This window comes from Danio aesculapii, chromosome 3 (genome assembly GCF_903798145.1).
Source record: "Danio aesculapii chromosome 3, fDanAes4.1, whole genome shotgun sequence".
Taxonomy (NCBI): Eukaryota; Metazoa; Chordata; class Actinopteri; order Cypriniformes; family Danionidae; genus Danio; species Danio aesculapii.
In genome coordinates, this window is record NC_079437.1 from 43,810,985 (window position 1) to 43,838,631 (window position 27,647).

The 27,647-nt window shown below is 35.6% G+C and overlaps 1 protein-coding gene across 2 annotated transcripts; it reads right to left on the reverse strand.

The window, feature by feature from the left end:
* Positions 1–3,971: 3,971 nt before the first annotated feature.
* On the reverse strand, positions 3,972–27,616 carry LOC130221542 (E3 ubiquitin-protein ligase MGRN1-like). Of its 2 annotated transcripts, XM_056454070.1 has the most exons (17): positions 27,085–27,616; positions 26,124–26,242; positions 25,316–25,404; positions 25,032–25,178; positions 23,475–23,592; positions 23,250–23,316; positions 22,954–22,997; positions 22,814–22,861; positions 22,665–22,733; positions 21,598–21,757; positions 21,161–21,270; positions 19,927–20,141; positions 14,573–14,684; positions 14,446–14,491; positions 10,229–10,333; positions 9,949–9,992; positions 7,117–7,207 (listed from the first exon to the last, which is right to left on the reverse strand). In XM_056454070.1, the coding sequence occupies exons 1-16, from the start codon at positions 27,170–27,172 to the stop codon at positions 9,952–9,954; spliced, it is 1,578 nt and encodes a 525-aa protein (XP_056310045.1). In that variant the 5' UTR covers positions 27,173–27,616; the 3' UTR covers positions 7,117–7,207; positions 9,949–9,951. The 2 variants fall into 2 exon arrangements, with proteins under 2 accessions (XP_056310044.1, XP_056310045.1); XM_056454069.1 differs by lacking the exon at positions 9,949–9,992 and having other exon boundaries at positions 3,972–7,207; positions 27,085–27,615.
* Between the last annotated feature and the right edge of the window lie 31 nt (positions 27,617–27,647).

Genomic DNA, 27,647 nt, shown 5'->3' on the forward strand with positions numbered 1-27,647 from the left:
GTTTCTACCAGCCGATGGTGATCTAGGCTACCTTTGTTTTTATTAGCAGATGGCGCTCTAGGCTAGTTTTTACCAGCAGATGGTGATCTAAGCCACCCTCGTTTTAATCAGCAGATGGCACTCTAGGCTAGTTTCTACCAGCCGATGGTGATCTAGGCTACCTTCGTTTAACAGCAGATGGCGCTCTAAGCTAGTTTTTACCAGCAGATGGTGGTCTTGGCTGGTCTAGGCTGCCTTAGTTTTTAACCGCAGATGGCACTCTAAGCTAGTTTTTAACAGCAGATGGCGTTCTTGGCTACTCTAGTTTTTATCAGAAGTTGGTGTTCTGGGCTACCCTAGTTTTTACCAGCAGATGGCACTCTAGGCTAGTTTTTACCAGCAGATGGTGGTCTAAGCTACCTTGGTTTTTAACAGCAGATGGCGCTCTAGGCTAGTTTTTACCAGAAGTTGGTGCTCTAGGCTGCCATTGTTTTTACCAGTAGATGGCGCTCTAGGCTAGCTTCTACCAGCAGTTAGTGGTCTAGGCTACCTTAGCTTTTAACAGCACATGGCGCTCTAGGCTACTCTAGTTTTTATCAGAAGTTGATGCTCTAGGCTATTGTTTATTTTTACCAGCAGATAGCGATCTACGCTACCCCAGTTTTTGCCAGCAGATGGCCCTCTAAACTACCATTGTTTTTATCAGTAGATGGCGCTCTAGGCTAGTTTCTACCAGCAGTTGGTGGTCTAGGCTACCTTAGTTTGAAACAGCAGATGGTACTGTTAACTAGTTTTTAACAGCAGATGGCGCTCTTGGCTACTGTAGTTTTTATCAGAAGTTGGTGCTCTAAGCTACCATTGTTTTTACCAGCAAACGGAGCTCTAGGCTATGCTAGTTTTTGCCAACAGATGGCACTCTAGGCTAGTTTCTACCAGCAGATGGTGGTCTGGGCTACTTTTTTTTTAATAGCAGATGGCACTCTAGGCTACTGTTTAACAGCACATGGCACTCTAGGTTAGTTTTTAACAGCAGATGGTGCTCTAGGCTATCCTAAGTTTTACCAGCTGATGACGCTCTAGGCTAGTTTTTACCAGCAGATGCCACTCTAGTCTAGTTTTTACCAGCAAACAGTGCTCTAGGCTCGTTTTTAGCAGCAGATGATGCTCTAGGCTAGTTTTTAGCAGCAGATGGTACTCTAGGCAAGTTTTTAGCAGCAGATGACGCTCTAGGCTACTTTTTACCAGCCGATGGCACTCTAGATAACCCTAGTTTTTATCAGCAATTGGTGCTGTAAGTTAGTATTTACCAGCAGATGGCAGTCTAAGCTAGTTTTTATCAGCAGATGATGCTCTAGGCTAGCTTTTAGCACCAGATGGTGCTAGAGGCTATGATAGTTTTTACCAGCAAACTGCACCCTAGGCTAGTTTTTAGCTGCAAATGGCGCTGAACGCTAGTATTTACCAGCCGATGGCACTCTAGGCAACCCTAGTTTTTATCAGCAATTGTTGCTCTAGGCTAGGTTTTACCAGCAGATGTCAGTCTAGGCTAGTTTTTACAGATGGTGCAGATGGTGCTATTGGCTAGTTCTTACCAGCAGATAGTTCTCTAGGCCAGTGTTTCCCAACCCTGTTCCTGAAGGCACACAAACAGTACACATTTTTAATGTCTCCCTAATCAAACACACTAATTAGAACAAAGGAAGAGACTCCAAAACCTGAAGTTAATTAGTCAGGTAAGGGAGACATCCAAAATATGTACTGTTGGTGTGCCTCCAGGAACAGGGTTGGGAAACACTGCTCTAGGCTACAATAGGTTTTACCAGCAGATGGCACTCTAATTGACACACTAATCTAATGATTAAAGTAATGCCATACAATTCCAGTGGGTTAATGAAAGTCTTCTGAATCAAAGTAATAGGTTTTTGTAAGAAAATATCCATATTAAAAATTGTATCAAATACCAACAGTGGCTTCTAGCAACCTACTCATTCAAAAAAAACATTTAGTATAGATTTTTTTTTACATGTAAATATTTATAAATGTTGTTACTGTCACTAACTTAATAGTAGTAGTGCCAGCCATATCTATGAAAAAAACATGGCCGTGATCGGGCCAATGAAGCTTAAACACCTGTTTGATAAGGTTAATGGAGGTCTATATGAACTAAACTTGTTCAACTGATGGCTCCAGGTTTGTGAGAAATTTTAAATAAAGGAAGGAAGGACCACAAGGAAGAACCCATCATATTATGTTTCACTCGTGCACAAAATATTCATATTAATCTGAACAGCCTTGACTCAAGAACGATTTCTCAAATGTTTTATATTTTTCAAACTTATCCAGACAGTTCATCTGACTTTCAGCAAAACTGACACATCAATTTCAGAGGTGCTAAAAATAATTATGAAAAACTTATAGACCAGGCTGTTTTTGAAATTACACACAAAAAGAGCAAAATATATATTTTACACATAAGCCTAATGAAACCCTATTAGTTGCTCCTTCAAATAAGTATTTACAAATATCACTGTGTCAAAAATCAAACCAAAACAATTTAGATCAGATGCAAATAAGGATACCGATCCTGTTTGGGGACAAAGCCCTGACAAATGTCTTCAAATACTATATCTGAACACAGGGGCGTAGCAATCGGGTTACGTCCCCCTCACTTTTAGAGACAGAACATTTAGAAACAGGTGATTAATAATTATATGAACGTATGATCTTATACAGCCGTCCCCCCCACTTTTAAAATGTCCACTACGCCCTGTCTTTAGGTATTGTAACTGCATCGTGTTGTGGTCACATCACCAACTCGGGTGTGCACTATACAGTATATCTAATAAACAGTCTGTCATCAGTTATTCATTCATTTGAGTCAGGTATGCTGATGAAAATTAAATATTTACACATTATTGCATTTACCTTATTAACTCATGATGTCATTTTCAAATCCACAGTCTAAGGTGATGTCAGATATGTCAGTACTGAGCATGAACGTTCTGAAAATAACATCAGACAAACTAAATGTTTCTAGTCTACTGTCTGCTGAATTCAGCTCTTCATCAGGCAGAATTGAGCCTGTACATCAGACTTAACGAGAAGAGTATCTGGGTTAATCAGCACCTCAGATAACCTCACGTGAGGCATTAGTTCAGTTTATGACTTGAACCTTAATAACCCTCAAGAGTACGTCATCGGGTCAGGTTATAGCACAACTACTGGTATAACTGGAGTGTGCATTAACATTATTAAGTATGTCTATCATTTTGGGAAAAATTTAAATAAAATAAACAATCAAAACATACTGAGAATCCAAAAGCATTCATTCTATTTCAAAACCTATATTTGGATGAAGTCTGAATGACCCTACAGTATAATTCAAGTTATGTAAGCCAAACACATATCTATAGATTTTTGTTATGCAGTTTATGATATACGTAAACACAGAAATATTATTCATTCTTAAACTCTTTATGTCTTAACATTTTGTTTACAATAGTATAAAAAAAACTGTGTGCATCTAATCGACATAATTCCAGTAAAGTAAGGGATTTATGAACGAAATGAACATGAAGCAAAGCAACTGACTCTGATTCATCAATCTACTTAGATTTATAATATATAGAACAATAAAATATAGTACTATTATATAGTAAGCAAAGTAAGACCATCAATTCTTGAACAAATCATTTGGATAAATCATTAAGACACAATTTACTCACAATTTTTGGTTAGCCAGGGAAGTTTATATAGACCATTTCAATGTGACGATGTCATTGGCAATGACATTTCCTGCTTGTTGGGAACTATTCCATAACTATAACAAAACCAATTCAGTCATGACTAGGCCCACACGGAAATCTATGAGCGGAGAAATATGCAGATTTCCGCACATTTTTAGCTATGATTAATATTACATTTAAGAAATAATCCATTATAATTAATCAGTTTAACAGCTATACTAATGACAAAATAACCCATTTGAAGTATCAGCATTACAAAGTTTATTAGAATTTGTTCAGTATAATAAGCAATGTTTCAACCCACGTAATATAAACAAAAAATGATCCGCTCTTCAAAATGGACGTTAAAAATAAGAACATCAGTCTCACGTCTAATGCATAAATGTAGTCAAGGCTAAAGGTTACAGCTTTAAAGATGAACAGCAGAAATGAACACAAGAACAGCACAGCTATGGGCACGAAAAAGCTGCAGCAACACTTGCTTGGTTCTTCAAAGGCACATAAACCTCTATGCATAATGTTACAAGACACTGCATATCTGCATGTTTGAGGAGAACAATGAGATTTCATGCTTCCTGTGACTTGTTCATTCAGCTGTTCTTCTCCTTCACAAAAATACAAAGTCCAGTCGTAAAGAAATACAACCAAACCAGTCAAATATTCACACGTTAAATGATCCGATAATAACATCTGAACCGACACATATTCCTTCGCATGTTGAAATATTTAAAAAATCATGTCACGATATTTATAAGCAAACAAAGAGGTAAATAGAGTCCACCATGGCTTTTTTTAGTCCTTAAAGTTTTACAGAACAGAAACAAGCAAGCACATTTAAAGCACTGTTATAGACCACACAATATTTGGTCAATAAACTGACAAAAGTCCACCAGCATTGATTACTATAAATATTACATTTGAATTCTCATATATAATGATTTTATATGTATAAGTGCTTTTCTGGTCTTCAGTCAGCACACACACAAACATGTTCAGGACATTTAAAAGCATTTCAAATGAACAGTTAGAGATATATTTCTGTATTATTCACCAATTAGTTGAACACATGAGCGTTTATATAGAGTTGTACGGATATCCTGAAATGAGTAGGTTATTCATTTATTTATTATTTAAATGTGCTTTGTCTATTAACCTTAACAGGCTTGATTAGTGTTACAATACATTTCTGGATAGAAGCTCTGTAATAGCATTGTATGACTGCAACTGATATGGCGTTCTTAATCTTCGGCTACACTCTTTTAAAAATAAAGCTTATTTTCAATCTTTTTTTTTTTTTTTATCTCCCGTTAGCTGTTCCCGCCAAAAAACTTTGTTTTTAAAACAACGCTCCACTTTTGGGGGGAAATGGGCTGATTTTACAGTAGTTGAGTTTTACCATTTTTGAATCCATTTATCCAATCTCAGAGTTTGGCGGGAGCACTTTTAGCTTAGCAATTATTTTTTCAGAGTGAGATGCTAATGGTCTAATCCGATTTAATGGTTTATGCTAAGCTAAGCTAAAGTGCTCCCGCCAGACCCGAACACTGGCTGAATGGATTAAAAAAGGGTAAAACTAAGCTGTTTAACTCTAAGTGAGGTGTAAAATGATACTTTTTAGAAAATAACAATAATAATAAATTTTTTTTTTTTAAAAAGTGGACTGTTTGTGGAATGGAAGGAATCGGTTGATGTTAAACATTCTCTAAACCACCGATGTGAATAAAGACAGTTAGTTTTTAAGAGAATTACATCCAAAAGTATTACTCACTAAAGAAAATGATCATTATTTATTCACCTTAATGGCATTCATAACCCTGTAGTGTCATTTTTTGTATGAAAAGGTGGATGGTGATGCTCTAAAGCAGGGGTGTCCACACTTGGTCCTCAAGAGTTTAGGTCTAACCCTAATCAAACACACCTGAACTAGCTAATCAAGCTAGATCAATCAAGTCAATGTCAGTTATATTTATCTAGCACTATTAATACAACCAAAGGTTGACCAATGTGCTGCACAATACAAATCCCAAAGAGAAAAATATACAATTATCGCCAAAACAAACAATGATAAAATGCCAAATCAAAAAGGTAAGCTTTCAACCGATTTAAAAACAGACAGAGATGATATAGATCTACTGTTGAGAAGCAGAGCATTCCACAATGTAGGACCAGCTACTGCGGAAGCACAGTCACCCCTGCATTTCAGCCTCGACTTAGGGATGCATAATAGTCTCTGGTTTGATGAAGCCATTTAGTGATTTAAAAACCAAGAGACGAATTTTAAATGTGACACAATAATGCACAGGCAACCAGTGCAAAGAGCGCAAGACTGGTGTGATGTGGTCATGTTTTTTGATACTGGTTAAAAGCCTTGCAGCAGCATTTTGAACTAACTGTAAACGGGATAGAGTTGTCCGACTAATCCCAAAGTATAGTAAGTTACAGTAGTCCAACCTAGAAGTAATAAAAGCATGAATTATTTTTTCAAAAGTGTTTCTGGGTAGAATAGGTTTCACTGTTTTTAAGAGTCGAAGCTGAAAAAAGCAGGATTTAACCACTAGGTTTGTTTTACCTACTACGTTTGTTTATCAAATCTCAAGCCATCAAAGACAACATGCAGATTTTTTTACCCAAGGCTTCAGAAAAAAAAGCTTGATTTACCAAGATTTACTGGTGGTGTCCTAGAAGAATTTGAACATCAAAGTCCTGCTTGATATGTAAAAAATGTTTAATTTGTAGAGCTTTCCTTGAAACTTATTAAAGGGATTGTTCAGCCAAATATTAAAATTACCACATCATTTATTCTCCCTCATGTGGTTTAAAACCTTTAGGAGTTTCTTTCTTCTGTCAAGCACAAAAGAAGATATTTTAAAGAATGCTGGTCGCTTGCACCTATTGACATCCATAGTAGGAAAATAAATTACTATCAAAGTCAAGCATTTTTCAAAATATCTTGTTTTGTTGCTACAAAAGAAAGCAACTCCGGTTTTGAACAAGGGGAAGATGGCAGGTTTTTAATTTTTGAAGTGTGAACTGGCCCGTAAAGTAGCATAAATGACCATCTGCTTTTACTGTAGGCATAATATAAATGTGAACATTTTAGCTAATTAATGCAGGGTTTGAATTACATGAAGGTGTTCTTGACTTTTTTAGATGAATTAAGTAGGCAACTTGATGAAAATGAGCCCTAATAAAGAAAAGCACAATATTTTGTCAGACCACCAGAAGAAAACTCCACGGCTGCATCCAAAAACAACATTAGAGTCAGTCATATTTAAAGCGAGAGTCTGAAAATGGAGTGCATCGAACTGCAGAGTGGAAATTGAGGACGGGGTGGACACAGACTTGAGGGAGGGAGATGGTCCTGTATGGTTAAACATCCAGTTCTTCATCGTCCATGTGCAAATGGCTTGAGGGACCCAGGAGCGGCTGACTGGAGCAGCAGGTACTCTGAGTGCTCAGACTTTCAGACGAGTCAGAAAATCCTAAAGAAACAGCAGTTAATGCAGTTAATGGCTACTCTGCTTATAAACGAATAAAGCTAAATACAAGAGTGAACAACATCAAGTCAAAATGATGCCTGTTTGGAATCCAGTTCAGAAGTCTGAAACAGCTTGTCAAGTTCACCCCTGCTCATTCTATGATTTGAAAATCATCACCAGTTTATTTCTGTTCTTCAGTCTGTCCAGGTTGAAGATTAACATCATATTAATTAGCAACAATGTAATGACCAATTATATCTGTAAAACTTTAGTTTAAAATGTGTTTTACTGAATAAAAGTCACTTTTAAATCAATATAATAAGAGGTATAAATATAACATGCTGTGATTTTTATTAGATTTATTAAATTTGAGCTTGAAAAGTTTAATAATTGATTTATTCTATGGTGGTTTGATAAAAAAAATTCAAATCATCAAAAAATGTGATCAGAAAATGACAAATGGTCATAAGAGCAAACATTCTAATTTGTTTTGATGGGAATATACCACCAAATATAAATTTCAACTCGATATAAACATTTGAAAACATGTCCCCTTTTTAATGCAATAACCAATTAAATTTACCTGCTCTAAACAGCATCAGTTGTTTATAAAAATATAGATTTTACTCAAACACTAAACTATAAATGGGCTATATGGACAGCTAGTGTTTTTCAACCAGCGGTAAAACTTCCAGTGAAAGGTTAATGTGACTAATTTCGATTTTATATGGCTCCTTTAACAGCACCGATGTTTTGATGGCATTAAAATACATTCAGTTAAATACTCAAGCATTCATTTAGTTGTTCAAAAGTAAAACGAGATGAAAAACCGCATAACTGCTATCTCCGAAAGTAGCAACAGGCTAGTGCAGAAACATATTGGTGCAGACGTGCTAGTGCAGAAAAAGTAATGGTGGGCAAAAATGAAAAATTTAATGCAGTGCTTCTTGTCCGGTCTGAGATCCACTTTGTATTGTATATCTATCAGGCAGTGAAGATCACAGATTTTTAAAGACAGCAGATCTTAAAAGTGTTGATTTGTAATGGAAAGACAGTTCACTGGAAGTGCTTGGGATGGCTGGCTGAAAATTAAAAGTCTGTGTGCTTATACCCCATTGTTAACCCAGACAAAGTACCCTCTTCATTTTTAACCATAACTGCATATTCCAAAGTGACTTAAATTTTGCAATTAACATCATGCAACCAAAACAAATGCAAAGCTTGCAAACATATCTTCCTTAAAACAATTGTTTCCTTGTGAGACTTACTTTCTAGGAAATACAGTAGGTTTGGGTGGCACAAGTCTGCGCTTACACTAGTGCATTTTTATTTTAAAACAAAATCTCCTCATCCACATTGGCGTTTTTATTGCATTTCAGAAAAAATGATCTCCGTCCACAATATAAGCCTTAAACGTGTGTTACATGACCATTCACGCTCACTGGGAATGTGCATATTTTGCCAGCATCTAAACTAGCAGTGTGCTGCAGGCGTTAGTGATACACCGGTCAGGTTTTTCCATGGCTGATTCAGATTTTTTTCCTAGCAAATTGGCCAATACAAAAATTAGCAAATTTACAGATTTTTATTTTTTATTTTTAAATTGTTTTATTTTTACGTGACACTAAAAAGTTGATTTATTTATCTGGCTGAATCTGCAATGATTTCATACAAGTGTTTATTAATTTGATTTTTCTTTTATTTATTATTATGATTTCATATCTTGTATCATGATCCACAAATCAGATTCATGATCTTATACCGGCTCACGCCTACAAAAAAAAGCATTATACATTATATTGGGTAGGGAGAAAGCGAAAAAAAAAGTACAATTTTTCATAATAAAAATAAATAATGTTTTAAACAGAAATATATTTGTGCTGTGGTTACTAACTCATAGGTGTGGTCTATCAATATCAGGTGGTATTTTGAACGAATGTAGAACAACTTCAAAATAATTTCACTTTAAATATAACTTGCACATTGTTACTTTTATCCCCTTAGTAGGGTCAAAAGAAACACAACAATATGTGCTAGATTTAATAGCTTAATCTTGTTTATTTAAAGTGTATCTGGAAATGACCATATATTGTGCTTTTATTTTACAAAAAAAAAAAAAAATTAGGTTGCATGTTCATTTTAAATTTCAGTTCCATCAAATGATTTTTTATATTACTGGCAATATGCATTAATGTTTATAAAAAATCTAAATGGAAACACTGCAAACTCTAATGTGGAAGTGAAAAATACAGCATGGCTATTAGCAATGGGACATAAATAACAGTGTTACTTTTGTCGCCACAGGAACTCTTGCTATTTAAACCTGATTTACTTTTGAACTGAAAAACTCAGACAATGCAAACTTAAGGATGTGTTACTGCACTAAATAACCTGTAGATTGATCATTAGTGATAAGAAACTTGTAATAGGAAAAAAGTACAGCTAGAATAACTTAATTTCTGCAATTAAAAACTAAAACTTGGACCTAACCATAAGCAGTAGTCCAGAAGACCAGTTTTCAAAAGTTTGCATTTCAGTCTGTCTACATTGAAATGGATCACCAGTATATTCAAACCAAGTCTTTATCCTTTTCAAAAAAATGCTCTATTTTCGAAGATGCTGGAGTATTGTGTACACCAGGTGTAACTGTAACAAAACCTTTACATTTTAAAATGAAAATGCACTATTAACAAGAACAAGAACATGAAGGAAGAGCTGAGAGGAGAAGACAGAAGCCTACATACCAGTTACTCTTCCAAACCAATAGAGCAGGAATCAGGACCTAGAGCTGCCCAGAGCAAAACCGCAAGAGAAGACAAGAGGACAGGGGAAGAAAGGCCAGGAACACAGCACACAGGTTAGACAAGCTGAGCTAGAAACAGAGCGTTCATCAACTCGCAAAAGAGTAAGAACCAACGCTGTTGTTGAATGAGTACTTTAACACTCAAGGCAAAAGCGTTTCTGTAAAGGCCTCAGTCAAAGCATGCGCAGTGAGCTACTGTGTGTAAATGTGAATCCTCTCACCAGGAAGAGACAGGTCTCCAGGCGTTTCACTTTCAGTTTTGGTAAAGCTGCTGTGCTCGCTGCTGCAGTCATTCATGGCCTCTTCATCCAGATTCAGATGATCCTCTGTACAGATTTAACAAACCAATGGAAACAAAATGATGTAAGAGCACAAAAGATACTACTGTTAAAAACTAGCCGAGAGCTGTATCTGCTGTTAAAAAGTAGCTGTTGTTAAAAACCATCTGTTGTTAAAAACTACCCTAGAGCACCCTCTGCTGTTAAAAACTAGCCTAACAGCACCATCTGCTGTTATAAACCAGCCTAAAGCGCCATTTGCTATTAAAAATTAACCTAGTGCACAATCTGCTGTTAAAAACTAGCCTAGAGCACCATCTGCTGTTAAAAACTAGCCTGGAGCACTGTCTGCTGTTAAAAACTAGTCTACAGCACCATCTGTTGTTAAAAACTAGCCTACAGCGCCATCTGCTTTTAAAAACTAGCCTAAAGTGTCATCTGTTGTTATAAACTAGCCTAGAGCACCATCTGTTGTTATAAGCTAGCCTAGAGCGCCATCTGCTATTAAAAAAAAGCCTACAGCGCCATCTGTTGTTATAAACTAGCCTAGAGCACCATCTGTTGTTATAAGCTAGCCTAGAGCGCCATCTGCTATTAAAAACTAGCCTACAGCGCCATCTGCTATTAAAAACTAGCCTACAGTGCCATCTGCTATTAAAAATTAGCCTAGACCACCATCTGTTGTTATAAACAAGCCTAGAGCACCATCTGTTGTTATAAACAAGCCTAGAGCACCATCTGTTGTTATAAGCTAGCCTAGAGCGCCATTTGTTGTTAAAAACTAGCCTACAGCGCCATCTGCTATTAAAAACTAGCCTACAGTGCGCCATCTATTGTTATAAACTAGCCTAGAGTGCCATCTGTAATAAAAAAACTAGCCTAGAGCGCCATCTGTTGTTTAAAAACTAGCCTAGAGCGCCATCTGTTGTTATAAGCTAGCCTAGAGCACCATCTGTTGTTATAAGCTAGCCTAGAGTGCCATCTGTTGTTAAAAACTAGCCTACAGCGCCATCTGCTGTTAAAAACCAGCCTACAGCGCCAGCTGCTGGTAAAAACTAGCCTAGAGCACCATCTTCTGTTAAAAACTAGCCTAGAGCGCCATCTGCTATTAAAAACTAGCCTACAGCGCCATCTGCTATTAAAAACTAGCCTACAGTGCCATCTGCTATTAAAAATTAGCCTAGAGCACCATCTGTTGTTATAAACAAGCCTAGAGCACCATCTGTTGTTATAAACAAGCCTAGAGCACCATCTGTTGTTATAAGCTAGCCTAGAGCGCCATCTGTTGTTAAAAACTAGCCTACAGCGCCATCTGCTATTAAAAACTAGCCTACAGTGCGCCATCTATTGTTATAAACTAGCCTAGAGTGCCATCTGTTATTTAAAAACTAGCCTAGAGCGCCATCTGTTGTTTAAAAACTAGCCTAGAGCGCCATCTGTTGTTATAAGCTAGCCTAGAGCACCATCTGTTGTTATAAGCTAGCCTAGAGCACCATCTGTTGTTAAAAACTAGCCTACAGCGCCATCTGCTGTTAAAAACTAGCCTACAGCGCCATCTGCTGTTAAAAACTAGCCTAGAGCACCATCTTCTGTTAAAAACTAGCCTAGAGCACCATCTGCTGTTAAAAACTAGCCTAGAGTGCCATCTGCTGTTAAAAACCTGCCTAGAGCACCCTCTGCTGTTAAAAACTAGCCTAGAGCACCATCTGTTGTTATAAACATGCCTAGAGCGCCATCTGCTGTTAAAAACTAGCCTACAGTGCCATCTGATGTTTAAAACTAGCCTAGAACGCCATCTGCTGTCATAAACTAACCTAGAACGCCATCTGCTGTTAAAAAGTAGCCTACAGTGCCATCTGCTGTTAAAAACCTGCCTAGAGCACCCTCTGCTGTTAAAAACTAGCCTAGAGCACCATCTGTTGTTATAAACATGCCTAGAGCGCCATCTGCTGTTAAAAACTAGCCTACAGTGCCATTTGATGTTTAAAACTAGCCTAGAACGCCATCTGCTGTCATAAACTAACCTAGAACGCCATCTGCTGTTAAAAAGTAGCCTAAAGTGCCATCTGCTGTTAAAAACTAGCCTAGAGCACCATCTGCTGTTAAAAACTAGCCTAGAGCGCCATCTGCTGTTAAAAACCTGCCTAGAGCACCCTCTGCTGTTAAAAACTAGCCTAGAGCACCATCTGTTGTTATAAACTTGCCTAGAGCGCCATCTGCTGTTAAAAACTAGCCTAGAGTGCCATCTAATGTTTAAAACTAGCCTAGAACGCCATCTGCTGTCATAAACTAACCTAGAACGCCATCTGCTGTTAAAAACTAGCCTACAGTGCCATCTGCTGTTAAAAACTAGCCTACAGTGCGCCATCTATTGTTATAAACTAGCCTAGAGTGCCATCTGTTATTTAAAAACTAGCCTAGAGCGCCATCTGTTGTTTAAAAACTAGCCTAGAGCGCCATCTGTTGTTATAAGCTAGCCTAGAGCACCATCTGTTGTTATAAGCTAGCCTACAGCGCCATCTGCTGTTAAAAACTAGCCTACAGTGCCATCTGCTGTTAAAAACTAGCCTAGAGCACCATCTTCTGTTAAAAACTAGCCTAGAGCGCCATCTGCTATTAAAAACTAGCCTACAGCGCCATCTGCTATTAAAAACTAGCCTACAGTGCCATCTGCTATTAAAAATTAGCCTAGAGCACCATCTGTTGTTATAAACAAGCCTAGAGCACCATCTGTTGTTATAAACAAGCCTAGAGCACCATCTGTTGTTATAAGCTAGCCTAGAGCGCCATCTGTTGTTAAAAACTAGCCTACAGCGCCATCTGCTATTAAAAACTAGCCTACAGTGCGCCATCTATTGTTATAAACTAGCCTAGAGTGCCATCTGTTATTTAAAAACTAGCCTAGAGCGCCATCTGTTGTTTAAAAACTAGCCTAGAGCGCCATCTGTTGTTATAAGCTAGCCGAGAGCACCATCTTTTGTTATAAGCTAGCCTAGAGTGCCATCTGCTGTTAAAAACTAGCCTACAGCGCTAGCTGCTGTTAAAAACTAGCCTAGAGCACCATCTTCTGTTAAAAACTAACCTAGAGCACCATCTGCTGTTAAAAACTAGCCTAGAGTGCCATCTGCTGTTAAAAACCTGCCTAGAGCACCCTCTGCTGTTAAAAACTAGCCTAGAGCACCATCTGTTGTTATAAACTTGCCTAGAGCGCCATCTGCTGTTAAAAACTAGCCTAGAGTGCCATCTGATGTTTAAAACTAGCCTAGAACGCCATCTGCTGTCATAAACTAACCTAGAACGCCATCTGCTGTTAAAAAGTAGCCTACAGTGCCATCTGCTGTTAAAAACTAGCCTACAGTGCCATCTGCTGTTAAAAACTAGCCTAGAGGATCATCTGCTGTTAAAAACTAGCCTAGAGCGCCTTCTGCTGTTAAAAACCTGCCTAGAGCACCCTCTGCTGTTAAAAACTAGCCTAGAGCACCATCTGTTGTTATAAACTTGCCTAGAGCGCCATCTGCTGTTAAAAACTAGCCTAGAGTGCCATCTGATGTTTAAAACTAGCCTAGAACGCCATCTGCTGTCATAAACTAACCTAGAATGCCATCTGCTGTTAAAAACTAGCCTACAGTGCCATCTGCTGTTAAAAACTAGCCTACAGTGCCATCTGCTGTTAAAAACTAGCCTAGAGCGCCATCTGCTGTTAAAAACCTGCCTAGAGCACCCTCTGCTGTTAAAAACTAGCCTAGAGCACCATCTGTTGTTATAAACTAGCCTAGAACGCCATCTGCTGTCATAAACTAACCTAGAACGCCATCTGTTGTTAAAAACTAGCCTACAGTGCCATCTGCTGTTAAAAACTAGCCTAGAGCGCCATCTGCTTATAAAAACTAGCCTAGAGCGCCAGCTGATGCTAAAAACTACCCTAGAGCGCCATCTGCTCTTAAACCCTACCCTAGAGCGCCATCTGTGTTTAAAAACTAACCTAGACTTCCATCTGCTTTAAAAAACTAGCCTAGAGATCCATCTGCTGTTAAAAACTAACCTAGAGTGCAGTCTGCTGTTAAAAACCAAGTGATTCAAGGGAGAATAAAGATGCTTTTTGAATTCATTTGAATAAATTTCTCAAACTCATTCTTGCCACAGCTCTGGAAGTTACTCACCCTCTTCAGGAGACAGTGAATCAGGCGCATCATCCCCAGCTGTGCCCTGAGAATATAAGAAGCATGAGGAAGGTGCAAACCAATCAGAAGGCTGTGTCCATGTGTGTTATGTCACATGTGTCCTGACCTCAGTGGGTGCGGGACTGCTGGAAAGCAGCATGTGAGCCTGGGCATCAGACATCTCTGAGAGCTTCTCTTCATCCTCCTCTTGAATGGGTGACGATGGAGAGCGCAGAGTGCTGCAAACAAACACACACACCCTCAAAACCTGGGATGTGCATAATCCATTCATTGTTTGTGGCTTCACATAGGCAACAACAGTCTGTTCATCATTATGACATAGAAAGCACTGGGTGGCGCTGTAGATACATGACACTTGTGGTGATGAAGTACAGCTATATTTAGACTTTTACTGAAGAGCTGTTCTTGTAAGTCAAGTGTCACACATTCCACAGGATGAGGATCAGTTTTTATAGTGGGAAGAGAACATGAGCTTCTTCCAGCAATTCCGATGCTTACTAAAACAGAGCATTTTTTACACAGCACATCCCGTTATCAACTGGATAACACTTTTCCATGAACAGTAGAAACAATAATTCAAAAGCTTAAATGTTGACATGTTTTATGCATTAACTTAATAATAGACATTTAGTTGGTTTCTTTGTCATCTCTAGGTGTATTTTATACCTATACTACATATTTTTGAACTAGTATATAAATTTTTTATGAAAAACAAACAAATAAATATTCAATAACAATTATTATTTTGCTTTTGAGTGTTTTTGTGCTGCCACCTTGGCTAATTTAAGTGTGTCATGAATACATAGGATTCTAAACTGTCGTAATGCAACAAATGATTTGGATTTCTGTCTAGGCATGGGACAATAACCATTTGGAAAAGTCAAGGTTTTAAAACCGCCAAAATTTTCTGCTATACCATTCCTATGGTATATGCCAGATTTTTTATTTACTTTATTTATTTTTTTGGACAACAGTATCTCCAGCAGAAAAGATACGCAAAAATGGCGTTTTAAATTCGAAAGAAATCGGTGTTTATGAAACGAATGAAGACAATGTCAAAGATTCATTTGAATTATTCAGCCTGACATGTTTATCGTTCCAAATTTTTAAAAATGTTTCTCAAAATGAAATATTTTGTGTTCAAAGAGGGTAAAAAGTTTAAGTTTTTTTACTCAGACATTTAAAAAGAATAGATATTAGAGCAGTAATCACAATACCGCGAAACCGTGATATTTTTATCCCAGGTTATCATACCGTCAGAATCTTATACCGGCCCATGCCTATTTCTGTCATGTATACAAATGTAAATTTAACAATTCAATTAACTTAGAAACTTACACTTTCCACTGTGGATGTCACATGTGTGTCCATGCTCACATGCAGATATTTAGGAAAACTGCTTTTTTTTTGGCTTGTGCAGAATTATTTAACTATAGTATATCGTAATCCCCATACAGGGATATTTATGCTGTCCTAACTTGAAGAATAGAGACATTCAAACTCAATTCTAATAGGATTCATCATGCAGTGAATGAACACCAGTGTTGCCAAATTAGAGTAGTTCTGATCTTTGTCTGAGGGTTGTTATTATGGGTTAAGTTTTGACATATCACATATATTATGTTTACCTGAAATTGTGGCATTAAAATATTTTACTCAACTAAATGTATATTCTACAAATGATAGAAAACCATTAGAATGTTTAAAAGAGACCTTAAGGTCATATCATACACCTGGAGCAATAAGGCGCAAGACGTGTTTGGTGCGATGTGTTGCTATTTTCAGAGCAGCGCAACCCTAATTTTTATGTTTGCGCCACGTTGTTTAAATAGCAAAAATCAATTTGTGCCAATTTGTGGACTCATGGGTGTTCTGGTCGAAAAAAGGAGATGTGTTAAGGCACATTGTTGGTACGTTGCTATTTTGAGAAACTGAAATAGACTGTGCCAACTAAAGGATGGTCCAGCACAGACCACATTAGTTATGCACCTATGCAGGTCCAAACGCATACAGATTGCTTAATACACACAGGATGTACAGCAATACACAAATATCTTTACGAATGAAAAAAAAAGGATTATCCCCACCCCCTTTTTTATTATTTATTTTTTTCCTATTATTTTTATTTATTTATTTTAATATATAACTTCAACATAATATATATTGTTTTAAAATAAAACTGTGCAAATGTACCCTTTTTGTTTTTTCTCCCTTTCTCCCTAATCTTTAAGTATCTATCTGTATCCTTACTGACTATTTCTGATGTATCTTTGATTTTGTGTTGTGTTCTAATAAAAAAACAGTTAAAAAAAAAAAAAAAAGGATTAAAATGTTATAAAAAAAAAAAAGTCTCACATAAATATAAAAACCACTGCCGCTATGCCTTCATCTTGGGGGGCCTTTTTCAGTTTATTCATGATCATTTTCTTTTGTATAATTTTATTTATTATTAGCAGTATTATTTATTAAATGCAAATTTATATTTGTTTTAATAAAAACAAATCTTACTTAAAACAAGTTTAGATTTGTCCACCTTTCGGGTTTTGGAGATGTATGCGTCACCACATGGGGCATAAGAACAGGACGTGTGTTTGGATATAACTGTTTTTTTGACCACACTCAGTTATTATTGTTTATTTACTTTGCTGGAAATTAGAACAGAATTTACAAATAGTTTTGAAACAAATCTTTGCGCTTAAACAAAATTAAATATATAGGCTAATGGATGTCTTCAATGGAGTGAGTTTCCACCATGTCCTTCTTTACGAAAGTAAAGAAGTATGAGTAAAAGTAAACTAAAGAGAAAGTAAAGAGGCCAAATGGAGGAGGCTTGTTCTTTATTCACGTTGTAGACAGTCTGTTTAACTTTTTTCTTGCTAGTTGAAGCATTCAGTTTTTCCACCTACAAAGTCCGCCATGTAAATAGCAAATTTGCCAATGGCGTGACGCAACTGGCTCACTTTTAGGTGCAAGGCCTGCAGCCGTGGCTGTTTTCCATAGTAACTGTTGGCAGGATTCTCCAGGATTTTTTGATAAATACCAACTAAAACAGTACATTTAACTTAAACTTTATAATATATATAACATTTTGATGACTTAATACGTTTAATACATATAGCGATGTAAAATGTATTTAAGCCGTTTTAAAAATGTTGACCACAAACTGCAAAAAGGATTTGGTTCATCAGCTGTCAAACTGAAGGTAATTTATGAACTAAATGTTTACCATTACAAATATACTGTAATGAAAAAAGAAATAAACTGTATAATGCATTCAATGATGTAAAATACTTATTTTTACACATGGGAATGTCATATTTTGAGTTCAGGGATTGAGCTAGTTTTGATTGGCCATTTGGCAACTTTTATTTTGAAAATCTGGCAACACTGATAGATGCTGAAGACATGTTTTTGATTTTTTGCAAAGGCGAGTGATATGCTCAATTATCTCACACACTAATAAAACAAACTTTATGATTTAATCAGAGCCAATAAATATCTCCATCACCATCTCCAAACATACCTAGCTAAAACAGGAAGCTGGAATATGAATCAACCAAAGCATGCTTCCTGAGATACTGCACATATTTTCCTTACTGCAGCAATGACAACAGGATGTTTCGCAAAAGGCCAAGCTGAGTTTTACGGAAAGGGGAAGTCAATGACCTGCTGTAACACGGCTAATGCAGGAAGTTCCACTCATGACTGGCCACAAGCACGCAAAGATCACTTATGAAGAAATGTTACAGATGTCACTAAACAGTTTTGTTTCCTTTCCTGTGTTAATGCATTTTGTGTTTCCTACTAAAACAGGAAGTTTGGATATAGAGAGGTACATGCTGAACATGTGACCTTCTAATTTCAGACACAGTGTATACACACCGCTCAGCATATAAGAGTACACCCTCACAAATCTATCTTTAAATTTGGTCTTTTATTTAGGATGCTTTAGAATATTAGATTTGTGCATATAGATTAGATTAGTCAGTACTGAAGCTTAAGATCACAGTCCAAAAATTAGCCCACCCAAATTTATATGTTAAATCAAAAGACGCAAACGTATCTAAAATTTAGTTAAAAATGCTTATTATTTGATTTTGCTAATTTTTTACTTTTATTTAATGTTTACAATGCAAATCTTATTAGATCCATTTATTTGGTAAACAAAGCAAGTCTCTCATATAATACAATCTACCCTATATCTACTAAAAGACAGAAATTATTACTTTACAAACTGTATTGTAAGTAAATCATAAGAACGTTTTCATATTAGTCAGTATTATTACTAAAATTAATTTAAAAACTGAATAAATATAAATTTACACACAACAAAATAACTAGACTCGATGGGCTGAAAATGTGCAGAGATCTGCGGATTTCTGCGCACACAGATTCCGTGTGGGCCTAGTTATGACTTATGATATTACCACTTTGAGAATTACACTATTATACAATGAGCTTCTGTCACAATAGTGCTGAAGTCATAAAGACACTTGGTATTTGTGTGTGTACAAATATCACACAGACACAAAAAACATGCAAACTTCAATTATCTTTTTGGCGTAATATTTGCAAATTTAAAGTCACAATTTAATGTTTTATACAGCATTACTTATTTATCAAGAATGTCAAATTCAGTGCCTTTCTACACCACACATAAATAAAAAAAATACAACTGGATTCTGCTCATTTAAACAAACAAACATGTGAATAAATTAACGAATGAACGATAGAAGGAAATCATTTGGCCCTAATGTTGTGGAGTTAAAATACATGTTTGGATCATTCTTCACCCAAACAAATAAATAAATAATTAAAGCTGCAAGCAACGATGAAAGGGAACTTTGCACCCAAGTGGCCTTAAAATGACACAGAACAGTGGACAATAATAATTTAAGCTGATATATAAAATATCTGATAAATCACTGATTTATGCCAAACTTCCTTCTGTCAGCAGGTGGCGCTACGACTGTGACTCAATATTGGCATATAGATGTCTTCAAGAGAGGATTCTCATCGAACATGTGAATTTTCTGGCAGATTGGACATTGTGTGGCTGTGACTTTTTTGTAGGTATTGGCATGTTTGACGTGTGTGCCAATTTTTGTATGTGTGTGAATTGTAGCTTAGGGGCCACTTCATTGAATGTTTATAGGTGGCACAGTTGAGCCATTTTGCCACACCCACTTCCGAAACCCACATCAAACGATTATTTTCACCACGTCTAGTGTGTGCGTGCAGTTTCATGAGTTTTCGAGGATGTTTAGACCCTTTAGAAAATTTCCTTGATTAGGGGCAGAATAACAATGATGATAATAATAATAATAATAATAATAATAATAATAATAATAAAAATAATAATAATAAACAGAGTAATTCCAATAGGGCTTACGCAACGTAGGTGCTCGGTCCCTAAAAATAAAAAATTCACTTGACAGATGCCGTGTGTGTGTGGTCTACCTGTCGGGGGATTTGCTGACTTTGCTCTTCTGTCCTGCACTGTCTCCAGAGTGATCAGGTGAGCTGAGCTGCCGGCTCTCTCCACTCAGACTGCCAGAGAAGTTGATCTCGTCATACAGAGGTGCCGAGGGAATGCCAGGAGAAACGGCACCCACACCGTTCAACGCCTCCAGCAGAGAGATGGGCTCAAAACCTGGAGGAACGGAGTCTGAGCTCTGGGGGAACACACAAAACTTTCTGAATAGCAGAGAAAGATCATGTAAAGAAAGAGCACTGACTTGAAAAAATTACTTCTTGCTGCTTGTTCAAACTACTTACTTAAAATGAGCTGAATCAACACAATTCTTGAGTTTGTTTAGAGGGGGACTTAATTGGTTTATGTTCAATCCACTTAAATTTCTATAAAACAATTAAGTTAACTTGATTGATTTGTGTTGGAACAACATGAAGGGATTACGTAGAACTCAGCATTTTTTGACAGTGCAGGGACATTAGCAAATTATTATACTTCAGTGTTTTTAATTAGTTTAACTGATGTGTTTATTTTTTTTACTTTTGTTTCTTATCTATTTAGTTTCTGTATTAGCAATTGTAGTATTCCTATTTCTGACTGCATGTCTATGTTCTGAAAAGCTCCTTATTTCTGTCCATGTTCATCATAAAATTTATTTAAACTCAAATAAAACTAAACATATTTGTTTATTTTCAGTTTCTTTCAAATTCATATTCAAAAGGGAAACAACAGAGTAAATGGAAGAAGCAGTAAAATTAAACAACGTATATGTTTACCTGCAGGCAGGATCGAGACAAAACTTAAATACTGCGGGTGGGAATGGAAGAAAATATTTTTTGTGTGTGTGAAAGGGACAGAATCTTGCTGGAGCCTAGTGCCTAATGCCTAGCTTATAAATTGGCAGATTAAGATCCATCTTCAGAAATGTTCATCTAAACATGTGCTTATAGGCTGCTGAACCTGACATGGACAAAACTCTATCAGATTTTCCTCAGACACAAGTGGACTGCTTATTAATTAGGAAAATTACCATTTTTGCTAATTGTGATTTTATTTCAGTTTGCAAATGTACACATTTTTACAAACTAAGTCTTAGTTTTTCATTAATTGGATTTCAGTTAACTAAAAGTTTTTTGACCAATAGTTTTAGTCTTAATTTCAGTTTTAATTTATGGAAAATAACTAATAATTTTGCATAAATATTGTACATTAGTGACATACCGAATGCTCATCGTGGTCCATGCTCTGAGCCAGAACTGGGCTGAAGGAAACAGGAGAAAGAGCTCCGGGCTTCTTTCTTACAGCCCGGATCTGAAGAAGAGCTCGAAACGCTAGAGACACACAACAAAAGCTCTTTAACATATGAAGATTTACATCAACATAGGTTTTCTTTTGTTTTGTTAATAAATATATATATTAGTTACTGTCATCATGGCAAAGATAAAATAAATCAGTTATTAGAAATGAGTTATTAAAACTATTATGTTTAGAAATGTGCTGAAAAAAATCTTTTCTTTTTGAAACAGAAATTGGGGGAAAAATAAACAGGAGGGCTAATAATTCTGACTTCAACTGTGTGTGTGTATGTATATGTATATATATATATATATATATATATATATATATATATATGTAACCGTATGAGAGCAGGTACATACGCAGTCTGCAGATAGGACAGTTGTTGGCCTGGTAGCGTAGAGTGTCAGCACAGGAGTTACACAGACACAAATGTCTACAGGGCAAAATCAAAGTGTCCCGCAGATCCGACAGACACACCACACACTCGTTGCTGTTGTCACTGTTCTCATCATCAGACGGCTGAAATTACAATGAGGTATTACAAATAATATACAAACTTATTACACCACTCAAAAGTTTATTTTATATAAAAAATTCTATATTATAATATTTGAAATGTAATTAATAAAAAAAAACAATCAGCATCATTCAATCAATCATAGTCTTCAATATCTACACTGCAAAAAAAGCTTTTCTTAGTTAGAGTTCTTTTTTCTAGTCCAAATATCTAAAAATTCTGAAATCAAAAAAGAATTTCAGGACAAGCTAAAAATATGGTCTGGTTTTCAGAAATAATATGCCAAAATTAAGTGAGTTTTTCTATAAAACTACAATTATTAATTAAGCAAAATAATCTTATGTCAAATTATTTTGCTTGTATTTTCGCTTGTCAACTATTCTAGCAATCTCATTTTGAGGGCTTATTAATATCACATGTACCTACAGTTTCTGTGAAAACTGATATTTATTTATTTACAGAATTATTTGATGAATAGGAAGTTGAAAAGAACAGCACTAATTTGAAATTATATGTAATATTATAAAGATATCCTTATAGCTTGAACACATCCAGGAATAAAAGTATTTTAACCTTAAAATGTTCCAAAACCTTTTAGCATTTTAGCAGCGTTTTTATCACTTTGCACACAACAACATTAAGCCAACAACACCCTATGTATATCCCAGATATATATTCATTCTGAGAATGACCTATAAAGGACGTGACAGAGTAATATTTGTTAAACATAGCAGGAATAAATTGCATATAAAAATAGACTTGAAATGAAAAGCAACATTATTTTATAAATCAAATAAATCCAAAATTTATAAACATTCAAAATCTGAATTATACCAAACCCATGGCTAATTAGTGTACACAACATATTGTGAACATATTGAAAATGAACAACAACAATCCTCTTTTCACCTTTGTTTCCTGATTATTTTTGTTTTCAATTCCGTAAATCTCCTGTAACAAATAACTAACACGATCCACCTGTGACAAAAAACAAAAGACCATTATAAACGCATCACTCTCTCTATTTTAGACTTAATTTAAAATAAAAACAGACTCACTATTTGTTTCTGCTTCAAAGGTTTCACTGAGAAACTGCCATCAACATGCTGTATTAAACAAAAATATCATCAGAAATTGACAAATAACAGCAAAGACTTTAGAATCAAACTCACAAAGTTAGAAATAATATAAAACTCACTCTTTCAAATGCTGCAAGCAGTACATGAGCATGTCCCAAACAATCTGAAACGGAACAAAACGACAAACCTTCATGACAGCAGTAAACACTGCGGTTTCTTTTCTTGGATTATTTGGGCAACACCATAGTCTATAAATCTCTTCCGTGTGTTTTTTTGCACAAACAACCAAAAATATCAACAGTAAGGAGTGTCAAGATATTTTAATGGACTACTATGTTGTTTTCATCTGACAAAGTAGCAATTAAACCCTGTAACCTCAGACATTATCCTCTATAATTCTGTCATGACAACATACCATCTCCTTCATCAACCACAGCCTGAATCACCATGGGAAAAACACCTCGGTCCAAATCAAAGTTGAGCTTCAAAAAAAGAAAAGGATAACAAGCACATAAGTCAGGGAACATTCATTACTGTACAAACTAATAACGTAAAGAGGTCCAATCAATATCTTAGAAAACATTATGGATTCAAGCATCAGAGATGATTGACTGTTATAAAACAGGCTGAAGATACTTACATCTTCTTCCTTCCATTCAGAGAAATCAATCTTGAAGGATGGCAGGGTAAACTGCTGGCTAACCCCTCTTTTGTAATATACTGTTTCAGAGACCAGCGCAGGGCTTTTGGGGCTGTATCTAGAAAAGGAAAACATACTGTTAATGCATGAATGTTATATATTACATTACATTAATGGTAACACCATCATTCAAAGATTAAAATAGAAAATCAATACATCTTAAAGTACATTTTAGGCATTATTATTGATGATAAATTATGTTGGAAATCACAAATTGATCAAGTAAAACATACATTACTTATTGGGTGGAGTTAAGTTTAAGTTTACCAACTTTATTAATCCTGCCAGGAGAAATTAAATTAGGGCAGAAGCATCATGACACAACAAATACATCACACACAAATCACTTACAACCAATATTAAACAAACACAATCCAGCATGCTTCATAATAAATTCATAAATATAATAATACTACTAAAAAACAACAACAAAGTAAAACTCATATATTAAAAATGTTAAACTTGATCAAATGTAAGGTTATAAAGCCTTATGGCCTCAGGAACAAAAGTGAATTGATGGATTGAAAGGAGAATTTGATGCTTTTTCAAGAGGGCAACAGTACAAAACATGCCTTCAGAGGGTGGGAGTCATCTCCCAACACACTTTGAATTTTCCTTAGCATTTGCTGCTCATGTAACTCTGCAGAAACATACTAATAATCTTAAAGCAAGTCCTGACTAAGATCTAAAGATGATTTTTGTATCTATCTATCGACAGTATCTATCCATCCATCCATCCATCCATTCATCTATCTATCTATCTATCTATCTATAAAAAAACAAAAGTGAGCAATGAGAATTGTTGCACTGACTATTATGAACAAACAGCAAAATTATTAAATTTACATTCTTTAAAATTTGTAGATTTAGTTGATTCATATACAGCTCGGAAATTGTACAAAGTTTTAAATAAGTTATTTCACAATAGTATTAAATGTCTGTTCAAAATAAGGGAAGGTCCATATAATGTCATTTGAATTTATGCGTTTAAAAAAGGATGATAATTAATGTAAGAATAGGTGTAAACCTAATAGAAAAACATATAGAGTAAATGTGATGAGGAATTTAGATTTTGTAATTCTCTTTGCAAATAAATAAGTATAAATAGGGTAATAATCAGAATACTGTAGTAATTGTTGCAATGTGTATTTTTGTACATGCATTTTTAGAATTATTGAACATATTGGAAAATGTCTAATGTAGTTTAGTTTATTCTGTGTCATCAAATTTAGTTGAAAGAATCGGTAATCAGTTATTTATGTATAAAGGGTAGGTATAATAATCAAGGCTTCGACCTATACATTTCTCATTAACTATTGCTATTTATAAATATATGGCAGTGAGAAGAAAAAAATTAATAATCGAACAAAACTAAGACCTCTCATTACTTTCCTCTATCACTGATAATTTACAAACTCAAATGTATGCCAAAATATAAATAACCACTTCTGCTTCATCATAACTTCAAAAATGTGCAACTACAACTAAAGACCGTACATCGCCATCCCATTGGAGAACTCCTCAAAGGCCTGACAGTAGAGAGTGATGGCCACTCGTGCATCAGAGTCAAAGGTGAACTCCACTCCATACATGGCTCTTGGCTTTACTCCTTCATCGGTGGGAGTATCAGCATCATCTTTATACCTACAATCACACAAATATAGAATGAAAACACAAATTATTAAAGAAATAATTGTACAAATGAATAAAAGTGACTATATGCAGCACCAACTGAGATCTTTTGTTCTTAGATTACCAGTGATGTGATATTCATACAGTACCTGACCAATCGTAACGAGTCCTTTCTGATGTTGACAAGACTTCTCAGTGTCTTGACTGGTTCATGGGGAGCTGGAGTAACATAGGGAAACTGCCAAAAATAAAGAATTATTGCTAATATTTTATAATGTCAGTATGCTTTTAACTGAACGATTTACAACACAAGAAATGTATAGAGGGGATCAGAAGTCTCATTCATAATACAATATTACAAGTGCTCCATGATACTTGGAAATATGCACTATAGTTGAGTAATGCAATAATAATATTTCTCGCAATTCAATATTCCCCTAAATAAATGCCACTTTTCAAATCATTTATTTATGTAATGATTATACTAAAGTGAACAGGAAATGGTTTTCTAATCAAATTAAATCAAATTCAGGCTAAAAAATAAAAAGGTGTCAAGGTCAAAACAATTAGAATTTAAAACACTTAAATGATTGTAAATCAGATATTCTGATTGTTGTTGTCATTTTCATCTCCAACCACTAGTGTTTATTTTGAACTGTCTGGTCTGAGGAACTAGGTTCATCTTTGGGCCAGTCTAGCCAATAGCATCCAATAGCTCCCACTAGGGAGGTGGGTGTAAGGATAGTAAGGCACCTAATCAAATTGGTCAAATTAGGATGAACAACCTATGCATGTAACAAACAAAAACTTAGTAAATATAATTAATTTCAATAAATACCTTTTCTGTGATAGAAATATCGCATATACTAATATCACATTAATGTTTGTTTGGTACTATACTGTGAGCAGCCCTCATATATTTAAAGCAGATAATCAGAATAATTGCTTTTACTGTACCTGCACTGGACGGTTACCGAGAAAGTTGAGATCCATATTTTCCCCAAAAAGGTAACCCTCGGGATGAGGAGTGTCAAACTTTTCTCCTCCCATGAAAAAGTGGCTGGCAAAATAGTTTCCTTGAGAAAAGAAAACCAATAATTAACCAATATAATGATACATCTAACCTAATGTTTGAACAGAAAAAACACAATAAATACTGCATAAACTGACTGGCCTTGTGTACAATGATACTAAAGACCAATCATAACTGACAGTACAGCGATGATGTTTGGTATGTAGTGTTACATAATGTAAATAATGTCCCATTATTATTATTATTATTATTATTATTGATAAAAGAGTTTTAAAGCGAGCAAATAAGTAGTTTCTGGTATTTCCAGTTTAGTTTTTTAAAAGAAAATTAATTCGAAATTAAAGTTTGGGACATGAATACTGCAATAATGAGTGAGAATTACAGTTATTATATACGATGCCTATATTCTGAAATGGAGGTCTTCATATAGGCTACTATATTAAAATATATGCATTCTTATTTTTGACTAGTAAAACCATTCAATAAAAAGCACACTATTCAAATTATGAATAAAAATCATTGCAATAGCCAAGACACTAAATATAACTGTATTATAACAAATATATTTATATTAGGAACACTAATTAAGAACATTAATCAGAAATTAACGTTTAGGACATGAATACTGTCAAAAATCAAGCATCAAGTTATCAAGCCAAAGAAAAATACAGGTCTACGTTATGACTCAATAGTATCATTAATAAAAGAACTGGAGGTATAATGTGGATGCATTGAGAATCGTTTAATAATCGAATAGGCAAGTCGAGAAGCACATCTTGTGTTTTAACTAACTTAGTATTATGGATATCAATCTGACTTATCTGAGTGAGTGTTTAACTCACAATGCTACATGAGAAGACCAGCAGCAGCTTTTATCGATCTTACCTGATTTTGGAGGATATCTGTATGCAGAATTGGCCTGGATGTCGATGTCTTCAACACCAGCGATTCTTCGGCTGAGAATTGAACCCATTTCTCCAACTCAGTCCGATCAGCACTAACGTTAGCGGTTATTAAATGTGTACAACAGCTAAGCAGCTAACCGTAGCTGCGTAATAAAAGAAACGCCTCCGAACAGAGAGCGTGGTCAAATTAACATGACATGTATTTAATTGTCATTTCTTCTCTTCGGAGTCGAATCAGACGGATCTCGTGCTGTCGTGTTTATGTGATGTTCAGTTCAGTCAGCTGGATCAGTCTTGACACTGGCTGGCTAACTGACTAGCAAATCAGCATCTAGCCAGTTAGTTCACCTGTCACGAACGGAGACTCAATAAAACAAGACGAAAAGAGGCACACCAGATATAAAAGTAAACTATAAAAAGAAAGGAAAATGAGACGAGGAAAGGATTTTACCGTCTGGCGTGTTTTCGGATATAAAAGCAGCAGCTCCTTCGTGAAAACACAACACAAGGAAATCGTTGTTGCGATGCTTCCCCGCGAGGGTT

Bases quoted from the DNA above. Each gene is read 5' to 3' on its own strand.
- LOC130221542 (XM_056454069.1), bottom strand. From the start codon at position 27,172: ATGGGTTCAATTCTCAGCCGAAGAATCGCTGGTGTTGAAGACATCGAC. The intron at 21,758-22,664 runs GTGAAAAGAGGA...TTGTAATTTCAG, and splicing joins AAAATAATCAGGAAACAAAG to CCGTCTGATGATGAGAACAG. The intron at 7,208-10,228 runs GTGAGAGGATTC...CTGTTTCTTTAG, and splicing joins TGGAGACCTGTCTCTTCCTG to GATTTTCTGACTCGTCTGAA.